This window comes from Manacus vitellinus, unplaced genomic scaffold (genome assembly GCF_001715985.3).
Source record: "Manacus vitellinus isolate BGI_N305 unplaced genomic scaffold, ASM171598v3 scaffold_84_pilon, whole genome shotgun sequence".
Taxonomy (NCBI): Eukaryota; Metazoa; Chordata; class Aves; order Passeriformes; family Pipridae; genus Manacus; species Manacus vitellinus.
The window spans coordinates 512,784-524,641 of record NW_021940840.1 but is presented as its reverse complement, the minus strand read 5'-3'; the positions used below and the strand labels follow the sequence as shown (position 1 = coordinate 524,641).

The following is an 11,858-nucleotide window of genomic DNA, read 5'->3' as shown; positions in this document are numbered from 1 at the left end:
CAGTTTCCATAAAAATTTTCCCGTAAAAAATCCTCCTTGGGACTGTCTTCCCTGTCAGGAGGAAAAGCCCCATCCCACTGTTCCTCTCAGCTGCTCCCCCCCCATCCCAGCCCATGGGCCTGAATTTTATGCCTGAGGGGTCCCTTCCCCACAGGGCACCATGGGGGCAGTGGCAGGTGCTGCCCAGCCAGGTGTCCCCATCTGCTGAGGGCCCTTCCCTCCTCACTTCCTTTCCCTTCCCTCTTCCCTTCTCCCTTCCCTTCCCTTCCCTTCCCTTTTCTCTTCCCTTACTTTTCCTCTTCCCTTCTCTCTTCTCTTCCTTTTTCCCTTCCCTCTTTCCTCTTCTATTCTCTGCCCTTCCTTTCCTGCCCCCCCAGCCTGGGGATCACCTTTCCCTGATCTCCCTAATCCACCCTGATCCCACTGATCCCATTATTCTCACCCATCACCTGCACACACAGCCCTGCAGGGTGCAGGGAGGGTGAGGGGGCTCCCCCAGCCATGTGAAATCTCCAGTGCAGGCACTGTGCTCCAAACCTCGGGATCTGGCCCTTGTCCCAAGTCCCTCCCCAGCTCTCCTGGAGCACCTTTAGGCATTGGAAGGGGCTCCGAGGTCTCCATGGAGCCTTCCTTTCTCCAGGCTGAGCAATCTTTTCCCAGAAACTCTAAGGCTGTTGGTGTTTGGAGAGATGTACCTGCACCCCAAACTGCCCACATGGGTACCAACATCTCAAAGTCTCCCAGATCCTGGCATCTCCTGTGGCTGCAAGGAAGGGAACACACCTCCCTTGGCCCTGTCAGAGGACAGAGCAGCCTCACCTGATCATGGAGACTATTTGGGCTTTGTAGCCCTTGCCACTGCCCTCTCCTGGGAAGGGAGGCTGCCAGGAAGGGCCACAGGTAAAGAAATGTCACTGGGAGGCTGGATCCAAAAGGCTGTTTGCTCCCAGCTTGCAGTTAGCTTGGGGAGTGGCTTGCAGGATTGGGAACACGGCTTGAGCTGGGCTGTGCCACATCCCACCCTCTGAAAACTGCAGACTCCAAGGATGGTGCCCAGGCAGGACTCATGTCACTCACTCGCAGTCCTGCAGCTTCCTCCTGTGGAAAGGGACACGGGTTCCCAAATCCACACACCCAGGACTTGACAGAATGAGGGGAATCAGCCTCAAGTTGTGCCAGGGGATCTTTATATTAAATATTAGGAAAGCTTTTATCATGGAAAGGGCTCTAAAGCTCTGGGACAGACTGCCAAGGGAAGTGGTAGAGTCACTATCCCTGGAAGCGTTCAAACAAACATGTGGATGTAGCACTTGAGGACATATTTTAGTGGTGAACACGGTAGTGCTGGGTTGGTGGTTGGACTTAATCATGTTAAAGGTCTTTTCCAAACTTAACAGTTTAATGTTTTTATCTGGACGAACTCAGACCCAGCAGCTTTGCTGGGGCAAAGAAGGAATTTGGGGCTTTATTTTTTGCCTCCCTTGCCCTTGGCCTTGGCCCTGGCCTTCTTCAGCTTTGCCTTGAAGAAGGACCGCACCACGTAGCCTCTCCAAGCAGCCTGGATGCGGGTGGCAGCACGGTTCCTCCTGGCCTGCTCCTGCAATTCCTCCTCCTCCTTCTGCTTAAGCATCTTGCGCTCCTCCTCAATCTGGGAATACTCCTGGAGCAGCAGAGCGTGTTTCTCCATCAGCTGGGCCAGCTGGGCTTTCTCCTCGGTGTAGACAGCGTGAATCGCCTCGAACGTGGCCTGGCAGGTACAGCAGTTCAGCTCCCCCCTGTACACCCCCAAGGGTCCTGAAACCCATCCCAAACCCTTGCAGGACCACAACAGGGAGCTGAGCTGAGCTTTTCCAAAGGGATTCAAAAAGAAAGCATGTGCCCAGTACCCAGGGAATTTCATGAGATGCTGGGTCCCAGTATCTTCATATTCTTCTGAAAAATACTCCCACAATGGAATATTTGAGAACAGTGTGGGGGGTGTCTGCCTTGACAAATTCTACCCCAAACCTGCTCCTGCCTCCCCACAGACAGGAAACCAAAATAATCCCATTATTAAACACCTGACCGGGGGAATCATTCCTTACAATTAGCAGCAGCTTTCAGGCCCCTCCCTGCATTTTGGAGTCCAGCAGCTTTTATCCATCCCCATAAATAGTGCAGGAACAGGGAAGCCACCAGGGCCTTCCCAGAGGTGAGGTTTGGGAGTGCTCATGTGACCCTCAGGCTGTTATGGCTCAGTTGGGTGCAGGCTGTTGGGTTCCTTAGCACCCAGCACATCTCTAAAGGATCTAGCAGGAACAGGAGCGGGATTTGGGCACCAGATAGAGCCATGAGGATTGAGGATTGGAGCAAACCTGAAAAACCTGCTCCCTGGCATGTGGTGGACGTGCCTGAAAGAACGTGGCAACCCATAGGCCCCCAAATACTGTGTGATTTAGTAGTGGATGTAGCTTTTCCTAAAACCAAAGGAGCAGAGAACTCCTGGACACATAAGCAGGACAAAGATCCCTTTCCTGCAGTTCATCTGGATGGAGATCTGTCTGTCACTTCCATGGCTTCCTGGGTAAGAGCCACATGTCCATTTGGACAGGAATCTACCTGAGCAAATTCCCTCATGGCAGAGCAAAGCAGTTTAGAGCCAATACCTGTTTTGCTGCCATGTCTGTGTCATATTTCTGGATCCAGTTCTCAATTTCCTCCTCCGTTCTGCACTTCCTCTGAAACACAAAACAAGATCAGATCCCTGCAGGCACCTGGGGCCTGAGTGAGAAAGATCCTGAGTGAGAAAGCAGGGAATCTTTGAGCCCCAGCATCACTGTATCTGTGTATAACACCCCATCCCTGCAACAGGCTTCCCTCAGCTGACACATATGTGGTTTGCCCTGGTTTGAGGATTCTCCTGGGACATTCCCTGAGGCCCAAAGGGCTTTATTTGGTTGACAGCATGGAGCTGGGGAGTTGAACAGCACCTGAAAGGTGCTTTCTGCAGGAGGAAATTAATGTATCCTATGGAATGCGGTAAGTCATCGACAAACTGGAGAAACCACCCTAAAATAGAAGCAATAAAGAACTGCAAAGCATGAACACAGGACAGAAAGTACTCAGAAGATGCTCTTTTAAAAGAAGAGATATTTCTGGCTGTAGAACAGTTTAGCAGTGGCTGTACTGCTGTGCAAGCAGTTATGGGCAGTTTATCCCCAACTGCTGTATCCGTGCTCTGTGGAATCATTCCTGGTCCATCTCAGGTGCCACATGATTTCCTACGTGACACTGCCCCAGGAAGCCCCAGGGGCTCCCAGGCCATCATGAGGTCACACCTCAGCTAATTAGACCACAAGTACAACCTTGTACTTGTACACGAGTACAACTTGTACTTGCTGAGGAAAGGAGGCCTCTGTGGTCAATAAATGCGTCTTCCTGAGTGCTGGAATGAGCTGAGCACTCCTCAACAAGCCCTGCTGTGCTCTGCAGCCTCAGGGACTGCCTGACACTGCCCAAGGAGGTGTAAATGGGTAGATTTTGGGGGTTGTACTGTGGCTCTAACTTGGGTTTGGTGCTTTGTCAGTGCCCAGCCCTGTTGTCAAGTCGTACTGCATCACCCAAAGCAAGAGTGAGGGATACCCCCCACCACCAGCCTGGGCTGTCCTGCCCGTGGGGGGCTGTGATGGTTTGAGGGAATATCCAGGAGGAGCAAAATGAGGAGGGAAACTTTTTCCAGTTCTAGATTCTGTGTCACCAGAGTGTTCTCCTCAGGGCAGAGCTGTTGCTCCAGAGGCCTGAGCCTGCCTTGTGCTCCTGTTTCCTCCTCCTGTATCTGCTCAGCACTGGGGGGTGAAGGACTTTGGGGTGCTGCTGTGTTTGGGGCTGGACATGCCCTGCCCATGTGTCCTGGCACCCAGAACCCCCCATGCCCTGGGCTGATCCCCCAGCGTGGGCAGCAGGGCAGGGGGATTCTGCCCCTCTGCCCCCTCGGGTGAGACCCCCCTGCAGAGCTGCCTCCAGCCCTGGGAACACAAAGGGGAGGTTACGTGAGCTGCTGGAGAGGAGTCCAGAGGAGGCCTCGGGAGATGCTAGCCAGGGCTGGAGCCCCTCTGCTCTGGAGCCAGGCTGGGAGAGCTGGGGAGGGTTCCCTGAGAAGAGAAGGCTCCAGTGGCAGAGTGAGAAGCCCCTTGCATGGGCCTATAAGGGGCCTCAGGAAACAAGGGAATGAAATGACAGGCCAGGGGGAATGGGCTTCATGCAGAGGGAAGGATATGATCGGATACTGGGAAGGAATTCTGCTGTGAGGGTGGAAGAGGCCCTGGGCACAGGCTTGCCGTCAGAAGCAGCTGTGGCTTGCCCTGAAATCCCGAATTGTCCCATAGTCTGAGGTTTGTACGGGGCTGTGAGCAACCTGGGACAGTGGAAGGTGTCCCCTGCCTGTGGCAGAGGGTGGGACTGGATGGGTTTAAGGTCCCTTCCAACCCAAACCATTCTGGGATGATTCAATGAAATCACATTTACCCTCATTCAACCCAACCCGAGTCCTTGGCTTATCTCTTCAGCAACATGCCAAGCAGAGCAGGAGCTGCTGAGCCCTCAGCATCAGCCACATTCCACCTTGAACACTAAATCAACTCTAAAAGATGCCTTTCTATCAAGCCAATATTGTGTTTGCTCTGCTCACCCTACACCAGATCTCATGTTTCTCCACCATCCCTCACCTGTCCTGCTCCAGCCTTGCTGCCCTGCACTCTGCCCATCCACAGCCTCTCCCATGCCATGTCACAGCTCCGTGGGAAGGTGCTCCCAGAGCCGAGGCAGGAGCAGGACCTGTGACAGGCTCTATCCCTGCTGTCGCTGCAGGGCTGCTTTCCACTGGAATCAGCAGAGCATGAGGACAGAGCGGGTGTACTCTGACAAACAGCATGTGCATCCTGCCAGGAACGAGCAGGGACCAAGGAATCTCCTGTAGCAGACAGCAGGCAGAGCTGACAGCTCTGCAAACAGGCTTAAATCTCCTGTCCCAGAGCTCTCCTCCCCTTTACCTTCCTGAGAAGCAGCTCCGAGGCTCGATGCTCCTCTACCAGGGCACTGAACTGCACTCGCAGGCGCTGCACGTCCTCCTGCAGCCTGGCACACCTGCCCTGGGCAGCTTTCACCTCCTCCTCTCGCTGTTTTGCCCCTTCCTTCTTCATCTGCTGGATCTCAGCCTTGCGGTCCTTGGCCAGATTTTCCATGGTGGTTTTGAGGTCTTCAATCATTTTGTCCTTCCTGTCCATCTAGAGCCAGAAAACAAGAGGAGTATCACTGGGAAATGCCAGCGAGGCATAAGGTGGGCAGGAGAAAAAAGACCTGGCAAAGATTGAAGAGATACAAGAAGAGACCCTTAGGTGCCTGCTCAGGTAACACCAAGGACCTGCCACTGCTGGCTGAGGGAAGAGTTAGATTTACACAGGAGCTTTGGAAACCTCCTCCCTTGCTCCTCTGGGACCCCGTTAGTAAAGGTAGAGAGTGAACAAACCACCCCAAGCCTCACTGGCACTGCCACCTGAGGAACAGCCAAAAGCAGATTCCCTGGAGCGAGCCCCATGTCTCCCTTGAGAGCTGGATCAGGCTCCGAGTGACTGTCTGGGGAAACCTCCAGCTGGGATCAGTGAAACAGATTTATCCACGATGCCCTGGCCAAGCTGCCAAATTGCACATAAAAATCTCAAGTGTCTCAATTCCCAGATCTCCAAGGAGCAGAGGGAATGGGGAAAGCAGGCTCTTGGCTCTGCCAGCACCGTCCAGCGCAGCGAGCACAGGACAAAACCTCCCTCGCTGACCCCTCTTGCAGGGAGAAGAATGAGGAGCACATGTAGAAAACAAAGGATTGTTGTCAGGAGCTCAGGGCTTGGATGCTTGGCACAGTCCACAGGCTTGGAAAGTGCCTGGGAAGTGCCCAGTCATTCATCTGCACCTCAGCTGCAGATAAAATTAAAAATTGATGTAATTCATATAATCACTGATTAATCACAAATGCTCCAAGGCAGCTATTAGAGTCAGGAGTCACAGAAATGTTGGTTTTAAGCAAGAGCGAAGACAGGGCAGACATTAAAAATGGATTTTAATCAGAGCAATCTCTCCCTGGAATGACTTTTCATTGTTTCATCAGCAGGAACGAAGCAGCTGGCACTGTCACCCTGCCAAGACACAACCACAGTAATTTGTGTCTGTCCTGCAGCTCCTCTGGAACTTGTCTCGTTCAAGTTGGCTGGTGAGAACAGTTTCAAAACACGCCAAATTCAAGTTTTAAAAAAAAGTCAAGTGTGCAATAAGCATCCTCATTCTATTTTCCAATAAAAATAGTATCTTTAAGTTTAGTACCTGGTTTAGAAATGATTTCTGGAACTTGCTCTTTCAGAACTGCAATAAAGGGGTCAGTTTTTAGTTACCAAAGTTTTGTTCCAGTAACACTTTGCGGGAAAATATTCCCACAAGATCATACCTCCTCCTTTCGAGTCTGGATTGCTGCTGCCAGCTCTGCCTGTAGAGCTGTGATCACTTCGGTGTTTTGCTCAGCCTTGAGGGACATTTCTTCCACGAACTGAATCTTTTCTCGCTCTTCGGCAGGACTGGTCAGGAGCTTCTCCAGCATGAAATCCCTGAACTCCGCAAAGGCTTTGATAAACGCATCAGCTGGTGATGCTCTCACCTGGACTTGATATTTCAGTCCCTGGCAAAGCAAAGGGTTGGCCAGAAGGAGCCTCAGGATGTGTCTAAGAGAACATTTCAGGCGTTGCTCCCTGGCTCTCATGGTCTCCTGTGCTCCAGGGCTGGCGAGCAGGTGCTGCATTTCATTTGAAAGCTTTTGGTGCTCCAACAGGCTGGCTGTGATCTCAGGTCCCAGCATCCTAGCAAACCTCTCCAGGGAGCCAGTGATCCGTGGGATCAACCTGGTCATCTCCAGCTTGGTAATGGTCTCATCCAAGACAGTCAGGATTCTTTCCGTCTCTGCGCTATCAGGCTTTAGCTGACGTGGCTCCAACACCCCCATGGCACCCAAGGGGGTCGTTGCCTTCTCTGGAGTTGCCATGTCCTTCACCAGGGTTCACGATGATGCTTGGAATGCAGCTGGATTCCCTGTTGCCATGGATTCAACCTGTGGGCTGAGTGGTTTGAAGTCTAGAAGGGACACAGCTCGCACACAAGGTGAGACTCTCAAAAAACATCAAGGTCCCTGTACTGCCACTGTCACTTAAATCTTCCTTCTTGGATGTTCTCTCTAAGAGAAAACCATGATGACAGCATTAGGGAAACAAGGTAATGTAGGAAAATGTGTGAGTTTCAGATGACACTGGAGTTCTCCCTGGGTGTGGGCATGCGGTCAGGACATGCAGTCGTGGGTCAGAGCTGGTCTCTGTCCCAGAGAGGCTGGTGAATGCCCACAATAAGGCAATAATATTCCCTTAACAATAATTTCCTGGCCTCGAAGGGTGGTGGGAGGAAAGCTCCCAACTGCTTCTGAGGAGCAGCTGAGCCACAGCAGCACAGTCTGCAGCTCTTGTAGGGCCCTGTGCCCACCTTGGAAGGGTGGGCAGGGTTCCCAGTAGGAAACCTCTACCCTGTGCCCACCTTGGAAGGGTGGGCAGGGTTCCCAGTAGGAAACCTCTACGCTTCAGGCCTGGCACTGCCAGAGGGTGGGAGGGGAATCTGGAGGGAAAGGGCCGAGAGGAGGGGACAGGGAGGGCACAAGGAGGGGGCAGAGGGCACCGGAGTGTAGGAGGCTGACAGGGAGCGAATGGTCCCTGGGTGTGGGTCTGGGGCAGCAGGGGACCCAGGGACTCCCGCTGGTGACAGGTCAGCGGTCGGCGGGGCGTGACTTACCCAGGTGGGGAGCATCCCCGTGTGAGGGCGGGCGGCTCGGTGGCCGGGCCCGGGAGGATCCCGCGGTGGAGGGGGAGTCTCAGGGTCCGTTTACTTTGGGAAATGGCCGGCCCCGGCGGCCTGCAGCGCGCTCCGCTCGCGATCCCGACGCCAGTCCCTCCTCGATCCCGTATCCCGGTCCCGGTCCCGGTCCACCCGCCGCCACGCCTCACGTTCGCGCAGGCGACGAGGGAGGCGGGGTCTCGGACAGCCTATGGCGAGCGGCGTTTCCCCGCCCCGTGAGGCGCCGCGCCCCTCAAGCACGCGCCATCGCTTTTGATTGACAGCGCCCGCTGTCCAATGAGGAGCCCGCGGTGGCGGCGACCTGCCAGGGGAGTGTCTGTCAGATGGCGGCGGGGGCACCGTGAGGGCGATGGGGAGGGGGACAAGAGGCAGCGCGTCCGCTTCAGGAACCCAGACCTGTGTTCCTGAGAGCACGACGAATAACCTCAAAAACAAACTTCATCCCCTGGAGGTCAAATCTGCCAGGCGCGGGTCAGCCCAGTGGGTGTCCAGGAGCCCCGAGGGCGCCGTTTTGAATCACCGGACACATCCGAGTTCCCCTAAACCGCACCGTTAACGTGACTGCTTTTGCAGCGTTTAGGGCCATAAAAGTGGTAATGAACCTCAGCTGATTAGGATGCTGATGCTGTACACGCGCAATTAATTGGTTACCCGTGAATTAATTAGCGACCCCTGCAAGGCAGCTGCTGGCCCTCGATCGCTGCACAGCGGCCGTGCCCTCGCCCTCTGCCCGGGCACCGACACGGGTGCCCTCGGGACAGGAGGGGTTTGATTTCCAGCAGGAAACTTGGCAAAACGCTGAGTGCCAGGGCAGCTCCCGGTGATGGCAGCTGTGTCCTTGGGGCAGGAGCCGGCAGGGAGCTTTGTCCCAGGGCTCAGCCTTCCCCGGCCTGAGTGTTCCCTTTATTTTGGCATGGCGTGTTGGAGCCCGTGAATAAAACTGCAGCGCTGGGGCTGTGCCGCTGCTCCAGCACGTCACACGTTATTAACTTTCCCTACGCAAAGCAAACAAGAGTCTGGTGATGGGAGATGCAGTGGGACCCCCAAGGCTGGGGTTTATGGCCTGGCACTGGTAAGGATGGAGGACACCCACGGAGGGGCCGGGCTTGCCCAGGTCTGTGCCTTCCCAAACTGATCAGGACCGTGGATCAGAGCAGGCCTGTGTTGGCTCTGGGGTACTGGGCTAGACACAGAAGCACAGAGTCATTAAGGCTGGAAAAACCCTCTGAGACCATCGAGCCCCACCCTTCCCCAGCACTGCCAAGGCCTCCACTGACCCATGTCCCCAAGTGCCACATCCACACGGCTTTTAAATCCCTCCAGGGATGGGAACTCCACCACTGCCTTGGGCTTGACAGACCTTTCAGTGAAGACATTTTCCCTACTATCCAGCCTAAACCTCCCGTGGCAAAGCTTGAGGTCATTTCCTCTTGTCCCAAAACAGGGTCTTTCACCCTGTGTGCAAGAGGCCACATGCCCTGAAGACATTTTGGCAATTAAATCCATCATGAAAAGACTGTCTTTTTCTTTGCAAAGTTGAGGAGTGTCTTGATTGCTTCATTTGAAATGGGCCACTGCTCTCCAAGAACTGCAGACCTGGCCTTCCTTACGGCCACGGCCTGGAGATGGGATCAGTTGCCCAATGACTGTCACCAGTCCCCTGTGTCCTGGTGCACACAGCCTGCTCAAGGGACAGCAAGTCCTTGGGATGTACAGGAAGGGAGGAGAAAAAGAGTGGAGCTGTGGGTCTCATCCAAACATCCTCTAAAGTAGGGAAGACTGTGGATCACTGCTGCTCCCTCCTGGATCTGGGTAATTACAGACATTCCCATCCTGCAGGCAGAGATGGAGGTGATGACACAAGTCCAGAGCAGCCTGACTTGTCCTGCAGCTTCACACACCACTCCAGGCCAGCAGCAGCTCTTGCACCAGGAAGGAAACCAGGTCGATTTGGGAGCTGGGTGAAACACCACTGAACCTGCGTCAATCCCACCTCATCCAGGATGTAGGAAAACCTCAGATCCATCCTCAAACAATTCCCTGCACCCAAAGCCACCAGACTGCATCACTGCCCAGAGCCAGAGGTGCCTGAGAATCCAAATTACGTGGGACATATCTGAGCAAGGAAGGGAGAGCCAGGAGAACCCTGGGTGCAGGTACAGCCCAAGCAGGGTCTCCCATGGTTTGAGTCTGGTTTTGTTCCAGCACGAGGGCCTTGTGACAGACACCTGAGCACCAGAGACCTCCCTGGCCCCAGCTGGGCTTTCCCCCACCATCCAAACCCCTCTCCACGTGCTGGATCCTGCTCCTCTATGGCAAAGGGAAGCACAGAGTGTGGGACCCAACCAGCTTGAAAGGCCCTGATCCACCCCAGCTTGGCTTGCCCCAATAATTCCCTGTTCCTGCTGCCACCCGTGTGTGGGACAGGGGGAGGGACAGCAGGGAGGGGATGATTTAAACCAATTGTGCAATGATGGGGAAAGAGCAGAAGCACACAATGAAGCCTTGCTGCAGCCAACAGCACCACAACCTGTCACTGCAGGGACAGTCCCCTCCTGCCACCATCCTCTGGCTGCAGCCTTGCCTCACACTCTGCTGGGAATGTGGAGCTCTGGCATCACACCAAGCCCTGGAGGAATCCACAGGGCTGACTGATCCCTGACCACATTCCACCTGCAGCTCCTGGTGCTGTTCACTCATTCCCATGTTGTGCCGTCAGTGGGGTGACGTGCCTCTCATCCATATAGTGAGCAGTTGGGAAGGATTCTGCACTTCCCTGGCCCCCAGAGCCTGTGAGAAAGGCTCAGGAAGGGCACGGAGAATCCAGGGAGTCCCTGAAGTACAGAACTTGCTGAAGAGACGAGTGTGGTGGGGTTTTAGTGTAAGCTCTGAGCAAACGGACTCAAAAGGGGCAGCCCACTTGGATATTGGGCTGGAGGTGCTGGGCTGGATGTAGGAGCACCAGGCTGGAGCTGGGTGGCAGGAGCAGGAGTGCAGAGGGAATGGGCTCAGGCAGAAGCATCTCTGCAGCCAGCTGTGGGCAGCTCTGGGAAAGGAAAATCTCCCTGCATGTGTCAGGGTACTGAGACCAGAGTGTGTGAGTTCGGTCAGGCCAAACCTCAAATCCTGAATTAAGTTTTGGGCCCCTCAGACAAGAGACACTGAGGGGCTGGAGCGTGTGCAGGGAAGGGAACGGAGCTGGGAAGGGTCTGGAGCAGCAGGAGGGGCTGAGGGAGCTGGGGGGCTCAGCCTGGAGAAAAGGGAGGCGTCAGGGGGGAACCGTTCTGGCTCTTGCAAGTCCCTGACAGGCGTAGGGGAGCCGGGGGGGAGTTCGGCTCTGCCCCAGGGAACGGGATCAGGAGGAGAAGGGAACGGCCTCCAGCTGTGCCAGGGGAGGGTCAGATTGGATATTGGGATATTTCTTCCTGGAAAGGGTGGTCAGTCATTGGAACAGCTGCCCAGGGCAGGGGTGGAGTCCCCATCCCTGGAGGGATTTCAAGGCCGTGGATGTGGCACTTGGGGACATAGTCAGTGATGGCCTTGGCAGTGCTGAGGGAACAGTTGGACTTGATGATCTCAGAGGGATTTCCCAGCCTCAAAGATTCTGTGATTCTATAGTTCTATTTAAGTCACAACCTCCAGTCTCCCAGGCAAATTCCAGCTGCTTCTTTGCTGTGCCGAGTGGGAACACCCAGGGCTGGATCAGCCCAGAGACCCAACCCCTGCAGAACCAGGTCCAGGGGACTGCCAACACCCACAGCCTGCCCTGGGGAACAGCACAGCTCCAACAGCTCCAGGGGCTTTCAGGCCATGGGGCTGGGGAGGTGGTGAGGACAGGGCAAAGGGGACCAGGCGTCACCCTAGGCCTGGGGCTCTTTGTACCAGGGGTGCTGCTGCATGCCAGGGCTGACTCCTGCCGTGGGAACACTGGGATCAAGGACAGCACT

General features: G+C 54.9%; 1 protein-coding gene across 2 annotated transcripts; it reads right to left on the bottom strand.

The window, feature by feature from the left end:
• Nucleotides 1–1,232: 1,232 nt before the first annotated feature.
• IQCD (IQ motif containing D) lies at nt 1,233–7,068 on the bottom strand. Of its 2 annotated transcripts, none has more exons than XM_018085623.2 (4): nt 6,677–7,068; nt 5,028–5,261; nt 2,646–2,717; nt 1,233–1,747 (listed from the first exon to the last, which is right to left on the bottom strand). In XM_018085623.2, exons 1-4 carry the CDS (start codon nt 7,055–7,057, stop codon nt 1,466–1,468), a joined length of 969 nt encoding a protein of 322 aa, XP_017941112.1. In that variant the 5' UTR covers nt 7,058–7,068; the 3' UTR covers nt 1,233–1,465. The 2 variants fall into 2 exon arrangements, with proteins under 2 accessions (XP_017941112.1, XP_008931689.1); XM_008933441.3 differs by having other exon boundaries at nt 1,299–1,747; nt 6,470–7,068.
• Nucleotides 7,069–11,858: the final 4,790 nt, after the last annotated feature.

What these genes read in the sequence shown, in the direction of transcription:
- IQCD (XM_008933441.3), bottom strand. Translation starts at nt 7,057, where the DNA reads ATGGCAACTCCAGAGAAGGCAACGACCCCCTTGGGTGCCATGGGGGTG. An exon ending in TCCAGACTCGAAAGGAGGAG is followed by an intron (nt 5,262 to 6,469) that starts GTATGATCTTGT and finishes TTCTGGCTCTAG; the next exon opens with ATGGACAGGAAGGACAAAAT. An exon ending in CGGAGCTGCTTCTCAGGAAG is followed by an intron (nt 2,718 to 5,027) that starts GTAAAGGGGAGG and finishes TTTGTGTTTCAG; the next exon opens with AGGAAGTGCAGAACGGAGGA.